The sequence below is a fragment of the Aphelocoma coerulescens genome, chromosome 11 (assembly GCF_041296385.1).
Source record: "Aphelocoma coerulescens isolate FSJ_1873_10779 chromosome 11, UR_Acoe_1.0, whole genome shotgun sequence".
Classification (NCBI taxonomy): Eukaryota; Metazoa; Chordata; class Aves; order Passeriformes; family Corvidae; genus Aphelocoma; species Aphelocoma coerulescens.
This window is the reverse complement of record NC_091025.1, coordinates 9499046-9516148: the sequence shown is the minus strand read 5'-3', so window position 1 is coordinate 9516148 and position 17103 is coordinate 9499046. Positions and strand designations below refer to the sequence as shown.

Below are 17103 nucleotides of genomic sequence, written 5' to 3'. Positions count from 1 at the left end.
AAGGTTTATGTTATAATGCCAGCTCTCTCCTGAAGGGCACAGTACAGTGTCCATGAAAGAGCAGATCAGCAGCTTGGAGGTTGTTCTCCTGAGGAGGAGGCCAGCAAGCAGTGCCGTTTCTTCTCCCTCTTTTCCATTCTTAATGACTGACACTTCTGTAGTAAAAGGCAGATATGTGGTGCTGCAGGCTGAGCCCAAGTCCCTCCAGATACTTCCTAAAGACAGAGATTTTTTTCTTTTTTTCTTCAGTCCAAATATTTATCTTCTTTCTCAACTGTGGATATGTTTTGGTATGTCTTAGCTAAAATCCCCAAAAGGAATCATTTATCTTTCATGGTTCTGTGACTATTCATGTTTGTGGAAATTTGCATTGATTGGTGGTGGGTTTTACCTGATTTCCTGTAAAGTGGTAAGAGATGAAATTGAGCTTTCCCAGATGATGATACAAACCAATATTTGTCCATCACTTTAAAACCTAGTTTGCTTTCCTTATTGGTCAGAGTAAGGTAGTAAAAAACTATTTTGATAGAAGCTTATTTTTATTATAAATGTTTTTGTTTGATAAACAATGCTATAAATGTTCACTTCTAAATGGTCATAATTTAATTTGCTCTACCAGGTAATTTCTGGCTTGAATCTGACTGTTCATCTTATTAGAATCTTAAGTCTATAAATCTGTGCAGGTAAAAGGGTAGGTATGCAAGCATTGATTTGAGGTTCTTCCATGTTACTTCAGTTACTGTATTTTGTTCTTCTTCCTTGGAGTGACTTTGCTACTCTGTGTAAGGGTGTGTCTGTGGATAAGCTGAATACAACTTTATGTGTCTTTGTTGCCTGTTGCAGTAAGTCTTTATGCTTGGATGGAACAACTAGCTTTTTAAAACATTGGATGATCACATAGTGTTCATCTTAATTATAGTTTTAACACAATGCAATGCTTGCCAAAGGAAAGGAAGATAATAATGCAAAGAGTTAAAACTTAATGATTGGCAGATTGAATTTAGACTGTTCCCCCTAAACCACATTTGAATTTGTTTGCTGATATACTTAAGGTTAAAAAGTTAATATTAAGGGCATTATAGAGTAGCACTGGTAGTGTGGGGCTGGGGGTCATACAGTGCCTTTCTTTTGCTCAGGTGTTGGAAAGAAGAAATTCCATTCTAATTGAAGATTTTACTGTACCAGCAAAACTTTGGAATTTTCATATAAGTTTTAGGCTGATAGGTATTCTTATTTTGTTATCATTTGATAGGAAAGTGACATTATTGTCTGTATTCTACAGTGAAGACTTTGTGCTGTGGCCAGATGGCACAGTTCATGTAACCACAGTGTATGTACTTGTTTTGATTGCAGCACATCTTCATTGCCACCTCTTGACTGGCCTTTACCAAGCCATTATGGGCAGTGTGAACTGAAAATAGAAATCCAGCCTAAAACTCATCACAGAGCTCACTATGAAACAGAAGGAAGCAGAGGAGCAGTAAAAGCATCTACTGGAGGACACCCTGTAGTAAAGGTAGGAAGTCTGGCTTTCTTGAATAGAAAGTAATTTTGTAACTACAGTTATTGGTATTTACAATGCTGTGAATTGTTACCTTTTGTGAAGCTTACAGCTTTTCTTGGGCAAGATTTTCTCCCTTAAATGTAATGATAAGTATTTTGAAAACACTGACCAATAAAACCAATTATTGTTTAGCTCAGAATTAGATGTAAGGTCCTAGTAAATTAGACTTGGCTTTGGCGTTATATTCTCTTTGAAGAGAAAGATGTGTGGATTCAGTCTTGTTGGAAAAACTGAGTGCACGAGATGTGCTGTGCTTCTCTCTCTGAGCATTCAGGTGTGTACACAAATATCTTGCTCTGTGCTGGGGAGACTTCTGGATTGGTTAGGGATAGTCACTGATTCTCCTTTAATATCCGTGGTGTCAGCTGGCTCACACAGTTTGGAGGGGAACCCACCCTCATTCATTGAACATGGGGCAAATGGTGCTGAGAAACTGTGGGACTTCTTAAGATGCCTTGGTTTATGTTTGCCACTTCCTGAGGTGAAAGCAGTATCTCTTTAATTACCTCAATATTGCTTAATGGTCTTTACCTTAGTCCCAGGTCAGGTTAAGACAAAATTTAACGGCTTGTTTATAAGTGACATCAGACACCAGTTACAAAATCTTTATAAAACAAAGAGGGGTGGAAAAAATCTGATTACATCAAGGTTACAGTGGGTTTTGCCTTTTCCTCCAAATCCAGGATATTTCATGTTCTTTTCCAGTAAAATTATTGTCAGTGTTTCAGTCCTAAATCTTTTGCTACAGTCTATACATTAAAAACATATTTTATATATTTATCCTCTTCCAGTAGTTGGAAGTAACTCATTACTATTGGAGACCAGATGCAAAGTGCTATTAGGACTGGCATAATCAGTCCTCATTCTTTTTCCTACTCTTACTGTAGTATAAACATGTTATCACTTTTCCTTCTTATAGTTTATTTCTCCTCTTTGGCAAGTGAATTCTGTCACACTCTGTAATTACATCATTACATTTCATCTATATAGATGAAGATATACCAGCAGAATTTAAATGTCTTAAACTCTCTGCTGTTCTTAATTTGTCGAAGCAGCCTCTGCTTTCCAGGCTCTTCATCTAATGAATTTCTTCCATCAACCTGACTCCTAATCATATTTTTTGGGCTGTTTATCAAACTATTTCTTCTCTGATAGCTTACCTTGAACTTTTTCATTACACCTTTTTTCCTCTTAAAGACTTTGTATCGTTCCTTTCTCTCCCTCTAAAAAGGGTTGGTTGTCTGCATCCCATGTTCTTCCTTGAATGTCTTTCCTTGGTTTTCCATTTCCGTTCTTAGGCTGAGGTCTTCATCCAGCTTTCATGTTCCCTGCAAAGTTGCTCAGTTTTTTTTCTCACAGTACTGTGGCCTAACTAGCTCCAGCTCTCTCCTTTTGTCAGATTTCTTAGCACAGTAGAGGCAAGGGTCAAGTGCTTACTAGGGAAGTGTATGCTGCAAACTAGAGAAAATTGAGGTTGCCTGGACTAGGCTGGAATTGGAAAGCTGGCAAGACATGTTCCTTCATATGGAGCATTGTGTTGCTTTAGTCAGTGGAGGACAAGTAGACACAACTTTCACATGCCAAGGTGCTGACAGTGGAATTTAACACATCATTAATGAGGACAGAAACTTGAGAGATTTTAGCTGACAAAATAAATCTTTCCTGAACTTCTGTGAACTGCATTCAATATTCTTTAATTTTTTTCCTCTGAGTGCTTATGTTTTGCACTAATATTTGCATTAAGGGAATTTATGCTGATATTTGTAAGATTTGACAAATATGTAGGCCTTCTTTTGCTTACAGAACTAGATGCTTCTAAGCTGCAGTACTAGATGCAAGTTAGAAGAAACAGATCTTTTAGTGTGTGACTTAAACCAATGATTTTAAAAGCTATTTATTTACACTGAAATTGTGGAATACATTGCTATATGAGAACGCTGTCTTTAAAACGTGGATAGCATTCATGTCTCTGACAGTCTCATGCTTCAACACATGCATTGTACTACGCCTCTCTAAATTAAAATGAATGCAAATGCAAATCAATATTCTACTTTGCAATTTGGTCTCTTCCAGCTGTATTGGAAATTAATTGTTGTGTTTGATAGGAGATAGGAAGTTGTTATGAAACAAAGCATTGATTTGTATTTACTCTTTTACTCACTGCTGGGAAAAACAGCATGGGAAGGGCCTAGTTTGGAAAAGGTGCTACTTGAATATCTGTAAGCACACGAATATTACTTTACTTTCATACAAACTGAAATGTTTTCAAGTACTTCTGGAAGCTTATTACAGAAATCCACGTCACAATATGCATTACTACTTGTTTCTGACTTTTCTTTTGGTGCTCTTAGCTTTAGAGCAGACACTTCATGTGTGTGATCATTGCAGTAAAGAACTCAGCATTTTCTTGTGTAAAACAACTGTGTCTTAACCAGTGTCAGAGATGAGAAAGGAGGTGGGTAAATTGAATAGAATCTTTTCATTGGAACAGACCTACAGCGATTGTCAAATCCAACTGCCACATCTTTGGGTGCCTGAAGGCCTCTGTGCTTTTGCTCCTTACACAATTCATTTTGCTTTTGAACATTATTTTATAGAGAGCTGGAGTGCTTAATTTCCAGACTGTGAAGCCTCTGTGGTTCTGCATGTGCACTTGATGTATTATTTAAAATAAAGATTTTTAAGATAGTACATGGCTTCGAGCCATTAATGTATTAGTGCATGTCATTAATCTATTACTAATACTGTACCACACCTGTTGCTAGGACACTAAGCTTCTGACAAATTTGGCATCATCTGTTGTGAGTACATTTAATCAGCTTATTTCCAAATGGAGGAAATTAAATAAGTGGAGCATCATGCTTTGCTTTGTATATCTCTTAACTTTAAGAAAGCTAATTCTATAATGATGTTCCTGTGTTTTTTGCTTTTTTTAATGCAAAATGCTCTAAGTAGCAGATACTTTTCGTTTTAAGCTCTGTTTTCTTGGGAGTGTGTTCCAGCTAATCCATGTCATCTGGTACAGTTTCTTTTACCTTGGTAGAGAATCTGCATGGTAATGCTGACAGTTTTCACAGGGAAGGAATAAATAATACAGCAGAATGGTTTGCAAGGAGAAAGGTGGCATGTTGAGCTTTTGTCATCCAAATTATGTGAAAATTTTGTATTGCATTGCCAAGAGACAGTCTCTGAGCACTCCCTACCTTTACCATTCTAACTCATAGGTGAGAGTCTGCAATTCACTCATCTACAAAGCCTTTTAAACAAGTAGCTGTCACATTTTATCCAACTCTAAATGAACAGTCATCATTGCTTGAATTCCCACTCTTCCCATGGGTCCAACTGTACATAAAGTAACATTTGCACTCACAGTTTGATAGAACGAGCTTTTGCTTCTGTCTGAACTGGTTAAGGCTCTTCATGAGACTTCACTTGGATAATGCCTATGATCAAAAACAGAAAAGCCTTTTAGAGCAGGTGGGCACATGATAAGAATCGTTCAGGAATAGTTTGGGTGTTTTTTACTTTTGTGTCTTAGTTTTCTGATCTAAAATGAACTTACCTTTTTTAAATAAGCAGACTTGTTTTATATACTGTTTTCCTACTACTCGTAACTTTCTGCAGTTTTTTGTGCTTAAGTATTTTAAATTTAATGAAATCTTTTGGTAGTAAATTATAAAGGTCATGTTGTGCACAAGAAGTAGTATTTCCTTTTATCTTTTGTCCTATTCCTGGGGAAGAAGGTGATCTCCATGCTGGTCATCTTGTACCCATACAGTGTGATGTACTCAGGGGCTGTGAGCTCACAGCTGCTCCATAGCATCATTCTGTGTGCAAGGAGTGTCTGTCCTGGGGCCATTGACCCCTATAGGAGTCAGGTATAGGTATGAACTGTGATGGTGTAATTTGTTCTACAACTGATGATGTATCTGCAACAGACACTGTATGGAACCCACTTACACCCCATGTATGCAAGATAGATTTGGAGTTGTGGTAGCTATTAAGAATTTGCCTGGACCAAAAGTGTCTTTTTCCTATAGAGGGTGGAATCATTCTGTTCCTCTGCCATAAGCAAAATTATTCCTGTAGCTGCTTCATAGTAACAGATGAGGGGAAGCATCATGTAATCCATATGGACAACTCAGCAGTTCTGCAGCTGAAAAAAGATGTAAGATTAAAAATCAAAGCAATATTGAATAAAAGCCAGTTTATTTAGACAGCTATGCACTGCTACTCACTGACAAGCAAAGAGTTCTCTTCTGTGTGAGGTTTAATGGAGACCTGTAAAAGAGGGGCTCACTGTCAGCTCTGTTTAAAGTGATTGCAGAGCTTGAAGTCATGATAAGTGCTGCAGTGGAAGAAAAAAGTAAACTAATTGAGCAAAAGTAAACTTACTTTGAACTGCTTTGAAAGTTCTGAGACAGGAATGTGTTCTCAAAAAGCCTGTCAAACTCTGCCTGAGTCCTGGTGGAAGAAACTGCAACCAACAAGAGAGGATCTATCCAAGCAATGTCAGATGATCTGATAAAAATAAATTAACAAAGGTTGTCTAAATGAGTGTGTGTTTCCTGGCCTGTAATTCTGTGGCTGTCACCTTTTCCCAGCTGTTCTCTGTGGCATGTAACTACTTGAATATCAGGTATTATATTGGAATTCTCCCTGTTCTCTATGCCCAATAAACAAGCACACAAGCACGCTTTTTGTGTTTTGCAACCCTTCCCATTCTTCCTGCCTTTCACTCTCTAATTTTCATTTTTGTCTTGAATTTTTTTCTGGTTTATTCATCACCAGAAGGCAGGCTGTATCCCAGCTCTAGTTGCCTACTGTTGATTGGTGGCAGCAACCTGCCAATAAATCTAAAAGGCAGAAGGTGAGTCTCAGCCTCTGTGAACTATGTAATGGGCTGTATTGGGAAAAACATTGACCTTTGGATGAGATTCTAAACCTATGTATCTTTCAAGAACAGTTTGGTGATTTAGGCATCTTCTGCCTCAGAATCCCAAAAATAGATAGCAAAAGTGATGCATCTACTCACTCTAGAAAATGCAGTAATTGGTATGAAAACCAGTAAAAAGTCATCTGTTTTTTTTATCATAGGTTTACTAAATTTTTTTTTCTACAGGTTATTTGGGAATAATGTCTTCCTATCCCAGCAATGCTTGTCCAAAAACTGCCCATAGCATAATTAGCATTTGGAGTTGGTATTTCAGGAATAACACTTTTTTTTTTTTCAAGAGTGTGGTAGAGCCAAGTGCAGATGGATGGTTTGATGGCTGGTTACATGGGCCTTACAATTCTGCACTGTGTTAGCCTTAACACTGTTTTAGCTATTAAATTATATCCTTTTTGCATAGTGTAAAATGGGGCAGGACTAAAACACCTCAAAAATGCCTGAAGCCAGTATTTAAAACACTTTCAATCCTGTCTGCAAGCAGTGACTGTGTGAAAGTGTGAGATTGCAGAAACAGGAATCCAAGTTTTTGAACCTTGAAGAATGTTCTGGACATGTGTAAACACATGGTACCATGACCAATAATGAATTGATATTTGCCATTACTTGTTTGCTTTAGTCCTTTGCCGGATCTGTTTGTTTTTGTGATGACCTTTAAAATGTTTTTAATTGGACTTGTGCCCCTACCTAATAGTTTATTGAAGTTTGTTCCTTTTATCTGCCACTATTTTTTTCACAATTGCGAAGGTCTGTACTATTTTAAAGTCTTCAAGTCAGTCTACTCAATAAGTTTATTTAACAAAAGACAAAGGAAGATACTTTTTCGATATGTATGCTTTTCCTTCTCAGTTGATGGAAGGTGCATCAAATAATCAAGTGACAGAAAATAGTACTGCACTTCAGGAAGGGGTTGAAACAGATATTTTGGTTTAACATATTTAACTTTTTGTAACGTTATAAACTCTGCGGAGTCAGAATGAAATGATAAAAAAAATTCCAATGTGCTGTTAAGACTTTCTGAGCCAGTGATTGGGATATTGCATAATAGATCTGAATGGAGTTTTCTTCCATCAGTTTCTGCAGTCTCTTTCAAGCAGTCCATTGGAAATTATAGGCCAGCACTCTCTGCACCTCTGCAGGGGCTGCAAGGGATGACTGTGGTCAGTCTGACTTTCAGTAGCTTCCCCGAGCTCTGGTTTCTTTGTTTCATGCCCATGGTTTGCTTCAAGTTTTTCAAAACGCAACTGTTGATAAATTCACAATAAATTGTACCCCTGGTGTTAGTCATTGTGTCTTTTGTTTCGAATTACGTTCCTCTTCGTGCCCTTGGATCCTTGTCATCCCTTACTTGTCATCCCAAGTCATGGTTGATAGATGTGCTGTTCAGCTTGGCAGATAGCCCTGCAGCCTTTAAACCCAACAATTCTCACAGTTCTTCAGGAAAGTCACTGCACACCACTCATAAGGGAAATTCTTGTGGGGAAATGTCTGTAGAAAAAAAAAGTTCCGTTGTTCAAAGCCAAGCACTGGTGCCTCTCTGGTATCACTCTCCAAAAGATTTTAGGCTTGTGGGTCACATTTCTCCTTTCTCAAAGGATAAAACATTTAGAAGGATCATTAAGATGGTTCAATTTTTTCTTTAAGTTTTTAAAAGAAATTGTATTTTACTTTTGAAGTGGACTGAAATTTAAGCGGTGAAGGTTCTTTTCCTTTAGGATTGTTTAGGTTTCATGGTGAACTATACCATATTTTGCTCAGCCATCCAAAGTAAAAGGAAAAAGTACCTGATTCAAGAGAACAGCTCGCTCTTTTCACCCTCTAGAATGGGGCCTGTGTTCTTTTTTGCCCTCCTTACCTTGTCACTTTGGAGGGTGTTCTAAGGAATACAGAAGTCACTGAAATGCATCCAGCTGCTGTGCATCTATCAAGGAGGAAATAAATAGTTGCAACATGTTTTTCATATCAGTGTTGAAAAGCATTGGAAATCTCCATCTGAAGTAAATGCTTAGTAAATGCTTGTGGTTCTTTACACAGCTGAGTTTCCTTCCATGTTCTTTGTTTGAACTGAGAATTTCTATCTAGATACTGGTGCATTTGGTGAAGATAGATTAACTTCAGGGACTTGACTATGCCAAACTTGCCTTGTATTTCAAGACTATGCCCTATTTTTAGGGAGGCCTAATTGTATGTAAAAGCTTTCTTTCTAATCAGCCTACTTCACCAATCCAGTAATGCCATAAGCAGTGAATTAATTGTGCAAAGGCGAAGGAGCACTGAAGTGTTGATCAAATCTTCAATTAGCAAGCAAAAAAAGGCACATAAAAGATAAAACATGAGTATTAAGCCTCAATGAATCTTTGATGAAGCATGGCAATTTCCTAATAAATGATTGAAAGTTTTGCAGGATGCTTTAAATGCTCTAAAAATACAATCAATTATGTTTTAACATCATCTGAATGTTGTTGTTATCAATGCTGACATTATTTCTGGATTCAGTGACACTATTAGGTATTTGGGGTTTTGGATACTTTGGTTCAAAAAACCAGACTCTTTCCAAGTATGCTAGTGTTGTCTGTAAGTACCTGGTTACTGTGAAGTGTATATTTTCTATTGGATATTTTTCCCCAGTCTTGTTGCATGTCTTAAGAAATGACACTTTTACACTTGAATAGGGATTGATAAGACTTGGCCTGCAACGATAAATGGAAAACATGGACAGAATCTTCTTCATTTAAAAAAAGAAATGGGTTGAGGAGGTAAAAATTTTAATTATTAGAGGCTAAAAGAGTCTTCTCACAAGCTTTTCAATTTGCAAGGTTTTCTTTAGATCAGAGCATGGAACCAATGATATGTGAGACATCTATGGCCCAAATATAATCTGCATGTAATCTGGAAAAATGCTAACTTGTTTTTCCAGGTTAATGCCTCTTAATTAATGTGACCTCTTTGTTTTCCTCAGCAAGGAAAGGTTCTCACCACTGCCACAGAATTCCAAGTTTAAATAGTGCTGTCTTTGGTGATCAAATTAATCCATAGATTCTCTAGCGTGACACGTTTTTAAAGGATTTTCCATGTGTGCATTAAGAACATAGGAGTGTTTGTCACATAAAATACAACTCCTTGATGATCCAAAACTTTTCTCATTAACTGCCTGCTTCTGTAGTTGCTTGGTAAAAGCTCTGAACTCGCAGTGCCATACAGGGGTTTCCTGTGTGCAGTGTAGTAATACGGCTGGAAATGCTTTGGCGTGAAGCCCTTGTGGCTTATCCTGTAGTGACCTTCAGTCTTTAGCCTTCCAGCTTTAGTTTAACTTACGCAGGCACTGACCTTTGCTATGGAAACGATATAGAAACACAAAAACAACTTGGCTGAGTTTCCTCGGCAGAGCAGTGGGTGGTGTATCAGGATTCTGTTACAGAGGAGGGTTTCTAGAGGTCAGTAGTGACACAGTGCAGTAACTTACTGCTTGTCTGCAGCACAGTTTGCTGCTCCTGGGAAAGTGGTGTATCTTTTTTTAAAGTAAAATTAGCAATTTTTTGTTTATAGTGAGCAGCTCCAGGATTGCACATTAATGGAATAAATGCTGAAAGGTGTACCTGAAAGCCTACCTAGGGCTCAATCAGTAGTTCAGGTTACTGTTCCTCCTCCTCCATGACTGAATCTTGGGCACATTGATACTGTAGTGCCTTACTGTAATACTTCTTCATGGTGCTGATTCTGCAGCACTTGCCAGTAGGTTGTAAAATGCTGTTTATTTAAATACCTATGGTCTGTATAAAGACACTGTGTTCTTATTTGTGTATATTCTTTACTAAGGTGAACTAAAGGTTCAGATACAATGGCTTCATTATGTATTTGAACAAAATATAGTATTTTTTTTTCAAGTTAATTACGTACTTATTTTAGTTGAAAAACAATTAGCAGGTTGGGTTTTTTTACTGACTCAAATATTTGGGCTGTTCAACATACAGAACTGTGCCTAAAGCAGACAAGGTGGTAAGAAAGTGTCACCCTGCTGTCAATGAAATTAGAAACAATCAAATTTTTTTTTAATGAGAACAAAACTGTATTTAAAAGAAATGCATTTTAAATGCCTAAATAAGTCATTTTTCCTGATTTGAAGTCGATTTGGGATAGTAAGGCTCCTGCATTAGTTTCAAGGTAGGTACTGCATCAATAATGGCAAGTCAGAATCCAAATACTGTCTTTCCTTTGGAGGAGAGATAACAGCATTCCTAGGAGACAGAAGGCGATGCAGATTCTGTGATAATTCACTCTCTGGTGGGGACCAAGTGTGGTGGGCAGAAAGTTTTGCTTTGCTTACTCTGTTTTGTGTAGGGAGTGACAGCCAAGACTTGCTCTCACCAGGACTAGCCACAGAATGGACTTCAGAATACTTTGATGCTCTTCAGCAGAGTGCTGACTGTACCTGCAGATATGGGGGGGGTGCTTGAGGTGGATTAAAAGTAACCCAGCATTGTCCCCTGTTCTCAAGGATGGTGTCATATGGGCTGTCTCTACTTTGGTGGTGCTGTGCACAGTGTGTTGGTTTCACTGGGGCCTTTGAGTGATTTTGTAACAGAGGCTTCAGGGAATGTGCAGCCATCCTCTCCACAAGATACTGGATCATTTTCTACCGAAACTTTGGCTCACTGGCCCTCACAGAGTCTTATCTTTAATTACAGACACCGTAAATTTTGGACTGTACTTCTGCAGAATCCATTTGCATGCCTGGAGTTGTCAGCTCGCTTATTACACAAGATTTAAGGGGGAAATGTTCATTCTAAAGCACAGATTCTTGTAATAAAAGTTGGGTTTTTTTCTATCCACAATCTCTCCAGCTGCCTGAGTTTCACTAGCACATCAGGCTGTCTCGTTAGCATGCACAGTCTATTGAGCTTGCTGGCTTTAGCTGTGCACAGGGCACGGGGACACTGCAGCCTGTCCATTGCTTGCTTAAGGCTGGGATGTTTCCTTTTAATGAGGCCCCATTAGTGCAGTCAGGCCCTGAATTACACTCTGTGCTGGGGGACATGGGGTTATTCTCTTTCCTACGCCCTGGGTTACTTAATTGCCACGGGTCTTGTACACATTGGTTATATTCATATCTTTACATTGTGAGGGGGGTTTCTCTTTTTATTTTAACCTTGAGTAAAAGCAATAAATTGTCTGCAATACCAAATACATATTTTTTAAGTCTCTGCTACCTTGCCAGTGTATATGGCCATAGAGTTTCCTGGGCAATACCAGTGTGACTGCTGCATGCGGGATGTTCTTCCCTAAGTTGAGCTCTTACTCTGTGTAGGCTTTTGTAGAAGATGGTCTTCATGGACTGTAGCCAGACCAGCTTAGTTTTACAAGTATCTCCCCACCCCTCCTTATCTCTGATATCACCAGTATCTCTAGAACTGCTGTGTACATGTCCATTGTTCAGGATGAGGAAGATTAGCCTTAATTGGAAATTAGCTTTGTCACAATGACCGCATTTGGAAGGCAGTCAAATTTTTGAATAGGTCTGGCTTGTAATTTTTATAATTCCCAGTATTAGAATGAACACATTTAACTAACGTCACATTTAGGCTGGATTCCATTGTGTTAAGATTTAATTTTAACTCTGAGGAAAATGGATGGTGGAGTCACAGTGTTGAAAACTTGTGACAAGATGGCTGCTGTAATGCTAAACTAATACATATCCTAATTTTCTTTGAACTCCTAAAATAATTCAGACTAATAAAAAAAATTCAAATATTCATTTGGTGTTTAACCAAGAAGAAACTTTTGGAAAGACACTGAATTCCTGCATAAAGTATAAAAAGGAACTTATGCATGTGTATATATTTAATTGATGTAACAGTCCCTATGCTCCACTGTCATGACAACATTCAGAGGAAAGTTCCTTGTGCTCCAGTTGTGTTCCTGTAGTTTATAGCTGACTTCTGACAGATGAAGGGAGAGAAACCTGTCAGTACACTGATTGTCACAGGAGGTTCTTTACTGTAACATTTCTGAATACTTGTTTATCACATTCATTTACATGGCAAGCAACTCTGACAATCTAGACTGTCTCCACTCAGAGGCTGAAGGGATATTTTGGGTTGGTCTGGGTGTTTTGTAGCTGGACTTAGCTTTTTCTGTACTGAGAACTCCAGGGAGAACAAAAAGATGTTACATATTTGACAAAACAAAGACTTTCCAGACTTCGTTTGGAACCTAAATTTCTATTCCTGATTGAGAAAATTCTAATAAAAGTGAGAGGACTGGTAGGTGCTGCCATAGCTGTAGCTTGAATATAGAAACCAGGAGTTCATTTGGTCCATAAAACTCCCTGCCAGGAGTGATGCACCAGCAGTGGAGCTTCTGACTGCTGGGTGTGGGTGTGCTTTGGGCTTTTGTGCCGCTGACTACTGGCTTAAATTACTCTTCTAAGTAGGTTAAATTGACATGTTTTGCTTGGTTTTTAAGTGTTAGTTCTGTAAAGAGCTTGGATAATATTGTTGTGTGACCAAATAACTCTCCCTAGAGACAAAAATATTGACATGACAAAACCACGTTTAAAGAATGACTGTCTGGCCCTCCCTCCCGCTTGAACATAAGTTGATGTCAAAGTCAATGAAACGTAAATTTGCTCCAATGCAGTTTAGCAATTATATAACTTGCAGCCTGCGTCAATCTGCCAATTTCAGGAAGGTGAAGGAAAATGGATTTGTAAGAAATACTTGCTAGGCTTCAGATTTATAATAGCAGTGCTTAAAGGAGACTTTGATGTTACTGTTGATTACATTTGTTTCCTTAAATCTTCTGGATAATATTACCCACATACTATCATAAAACGGGCTTTCTCTTTTAGATTCTTTTATTTTTTTTTCTGCTGTTTCAGTGTGTTGTGCCAGAATTGCTGCAGTTAGCTCAAGCAACAGGTGGTTTTATGACAACTGAGTGCATTGGTGGTTAGATTTGTGTTTGAGAAAAGGAAATATGTGTAAATTAACATTTGCAAAATTTGGGAGTTTAAAGTATTTTCTTTGCCAAAAATAAACCATGCTTGATTTTTTATGTATAAATTGAATCTTCTTGTCCTAACTTGATACATTTGCATTCACAAAACTTCTTAAGTTTAATAAAAGTTGCTATTCCGCTTCACAGTAGAAAAACTAAAATGTTTTAGTATTTCTAGAATCTAATTGTATCTTAGTAAAATTGGTAATTTGGCTTTGATTAAAAACAATCCCAGAAACAGGCATAAGCATAGCACAGTTTTGATGTAGAAATTCTGTAGATAGAAAAATTCTCTTTGAGAGATTCAAAAATAATAATGATATTTTGGTATCCATTTATTCTAGTAATTGTTGCCACTACTTGTGTTTGGGTACAGATACCTGTACTCACTTTCCTGCTTGCTGAAGAGTATGAAGAAATTTGTGATTAAATACTACTGACTCTTAACTCTTTGGCCTAGCTGTGTGTTTGTACTGTGCACACAGAGGCAGTAGGAGTCAGCTAATCTGTTCCTATTCCATGTGCCCTTCCCTCAGCTGCTGGGCTACAGCGAGAAGCCGGTGAACCTGCAGATGTTCATTGGCACAGCCGACGATCGCTACCTGCGGCCCCACGCCTTCTACCAGGTGCACCGCATCACCGGCAAGACCGTCGCCACCGCCAGCCAGGAGATCATCATTGCCAGCACTAAAGTTTTGGAAATTCCACTTCTTCCTGAAAATAATATGTCAGCCAGGTACATCACAGCATGAGTTAGCCGTTCAGTTTTTATTGTCTTCGTTTGTGCAAAGGTGAAAGAAAAATCTTGTAAAATTAGTGTATTTTCCACAAATCTGGATCATGATGAAGAGACACACCGCTTAAAGCAAGCTAGTGTGTGGACAGCCAGAAGCAAAGGAGCAGAGAGGCAGGGAAGCTCCGTGCATATGTGTTATTTGATTGAGGTTGTGTGTCTTACATGAGTAATTGACCACTGTGTGGAACAGCAGCTGGGACTTGATGGGTACAGTTTATTGTTCTCTAGTCCTTCCTAAACCAGAACTAAATATTGGTCTCTTGCTCCTTGTAAATGATGTTTACTATGTTAAATAACTCATTTCAGAGGTTAAACAATGTGCAATAACAAATAATCTTTTAAAGGTTCAAAAAAGCAGCAGCTGGACATTTACAAGACAAAATGTTTCACTAGTACTTGCTGCTGTTTTCACACTAAGAGTTCTTTTAATCTCAGACATTTAAAATAACACTTGAAATGCCATAATGTGGGGGAAAAATAGAACAGCTTAATTCTTTACCCAAAGAAAGGCTTACAGAGTGTACTTTGGCAATAGCTTGATTGATTTTCTTCCATTTCTCTTGTGATCTGTCTGTCCATCCTCTCCTATCTCCAGTATCGATTGTGCTGGCATTTTGAAACTGCGCAATTCAGACATAGAGCTGCGGAAAGGAGAGACAGATATTGGAAGAAAGAACACCAGAGTGCGCCTTGTGTTCCGTGTTCACATCCCACAGCCCAGTGGAAAAGTCTTATCTCTGCAGACTGCTTCCATACCTGTTGAATGCTGTAAGATTGCTCTAACTATACATCATTTATACTTATGTTTTCTGCATGTGTCAGTAGTAGTGTCATTCTGACAATATTTATTGCCAGAATTGTATAAAACAAGTGTGCAAAAAGCATTGTGTGTAAAGAGCTCAGTTGCCAAAAATTACTGTTATCTTTAAATAAAGATGGTACTTGCCAAGTGGCAGCTTGGAGGTGTAGAGAAAAAACAACATTTTGGGCTTTAACCTCACAGTGCAGTCACACAGCAGCTTCATCAGTGTCTGTGTATGAGCAGAGGCAGCTGACACATCTCAGTGAAAATATTCATTCTAAAGGTAAAACCCTTTCATTGACAAGAGCCTGTACCATGACTTATCTCTATACACTTACCTAGTGAACAGCTGAACTTCTAGAGATTAAAATTGTGAATAACAATTATTCCCTTAACATTTCTAAAGCTCAGCGATCTGCTCAAGAACTTCCTCAGATTGAGAAGTACAGCATCAACAGCTGCTCAGTAAATGGAGGCCATGAAATGGTGGTGACAGGATCCAATTTTCTTCCAGAATCCAAAATTATATTTTTTGAAAAAGGACAAGGTAAATACTGTCTTGCTGGGTTTTTTTCAAACCAAGCTCAGTATCTGAGCTTGATTGTAAGTAAGGATGTTTTAAAAGGGAAAAAAAAGTCTGGAGTAGTAATTGGAAAGTTCATTTGGGCACTGATCTATGTGCTGGTTGGCAATTATTAATGAAGTACTACTTCTGATTCAGGAAGACAGTTAGAGGGTGTCATAGGTTAACTAACTTGGAATTGTGTGTATTTGAAAGATGCTGTTGACAGATCATGCCATGTATTTTCTCCTTCTTATTATAAAAAAATGAAAAGTGAACATGGGAACTAATTGAAATGTACTATTTGGCATTGATGCCGTGTTACATCTGGTATAATCAATGCATAGGAACTGACCCCTCAGCTAATGAAGTAAATGCTAGTTAGATAATAATAAAACATAAAATCTGAACTTCTTAAATTATCATTGTTGTGATTTAAGTGTCTGATTTGAACTTTCAGGGAAACAGTAGCAAAAGAAATTATTAAAAATAAAACCGAGTCCAATTCTTCTACCTCTTATTATTTCCTTACATATGCAAATAAGAAATGTGTTATTTTTATTAGCAAATACCATATGTTATGTAATAATGTGTTTTGCCACACAAACTGAATACCTTTGGAAGAAGCACAGCTGCTGCTGTAGTTCCCTGGTTACCTGTAACAACCCCCAGTGGCACAGAGAGCCAAGTGCTCCGTTCAGGGTGTGGGTTATGCCAGATCGGAGCACAGGGAGGCTGCCAGGTGATTCCCCCCTCTCAGCACAGCCAGCTTGCCCAGCATTTGACCCACGGGGTCCCTGGGTTTGGGGCAGGGAGGCTGCGGGCAGTGCATGACCCGTGGGGCCGGGCAGGAAGGTGTGGCCTGGGTTATCTCTCGCCTGCTGACTCAGCCTCCAAGTCATCAGCGGGTTTGTTTGAATAACCACAAGTGGCAGCAGTAGTTCAACCACTCCTCAGAAGCATTTTCAGAAACATGAGGGGACAATCCCTGTGTGCACTTTACAGCACAAACAGTCTCCTCTGGAGCTCGGTCTGCCTGTATGGGATGAGCACACTGGGCTCCAATGCAGAGCCCTGCACAACAGGCAACTGATAATGCTATAGTGTTGAAACTCCTAAAGCATCTCTGTACTTTGTTTACAATGTGTGTCTGTAAGTTTAACAGCCTCTTCATGACTGAAAATAAATCCAGTTTTATATTAAATATTGAAGTATTTTTAAGATGAATTATTAAGGTGTTAAGAAAATGATTTTTGTTTGAATTATTTGTAAATTTCTCTCAACAGATGGACGACCTCAGTGGGAGGTAGAAGGGAAAATAATTAGGGAAAAGTGTCAAGGGGTGAGAAACGATTTTTCTTACTTTAGAAAGCTTATTTTTTTTAAAATGTGATAATAGACATTTTCATTGTTGTTCTGAAATTTAGACTTT

At 38.3% G+C, this 17103-nt stretch overlaps 1 protein-coding gene across 2 annotated transcripts in view; it reads left to right on the top strand.

Moving 5' to 3' along the window:
- NFATC3 (nuclear factor of activated T cells 3) overlaps window positions 1-17103 on the top strand; it is a 66053-nt gene that overhangs the window by 24319 nt on the left and 24631 nt on the right. For both annotated transcript variants that reach the window (XM_069026733.1, XM_069026732.1), the window contains exons 3-7: window positions 1354-1516; window positions 14048-14247; window positions 14903-15075; window positions 15516-15656; window positions 16958-17013. In XM_069026733.1, coding sequence (XP_068882834.1) covers window positions 1354-1516; window positions 14048-14247; window positions 14903-15075; window positions 15516-15656; window positions 16958-17013 — 733 coding nt within the window. The remainder of the gene's footprint in view (window positions 1-1353; window positions 1517-14047; window positions 14248-14902; window positions 15076-15515; window positions 15657-16957; window positions 17014-17103) is intronic.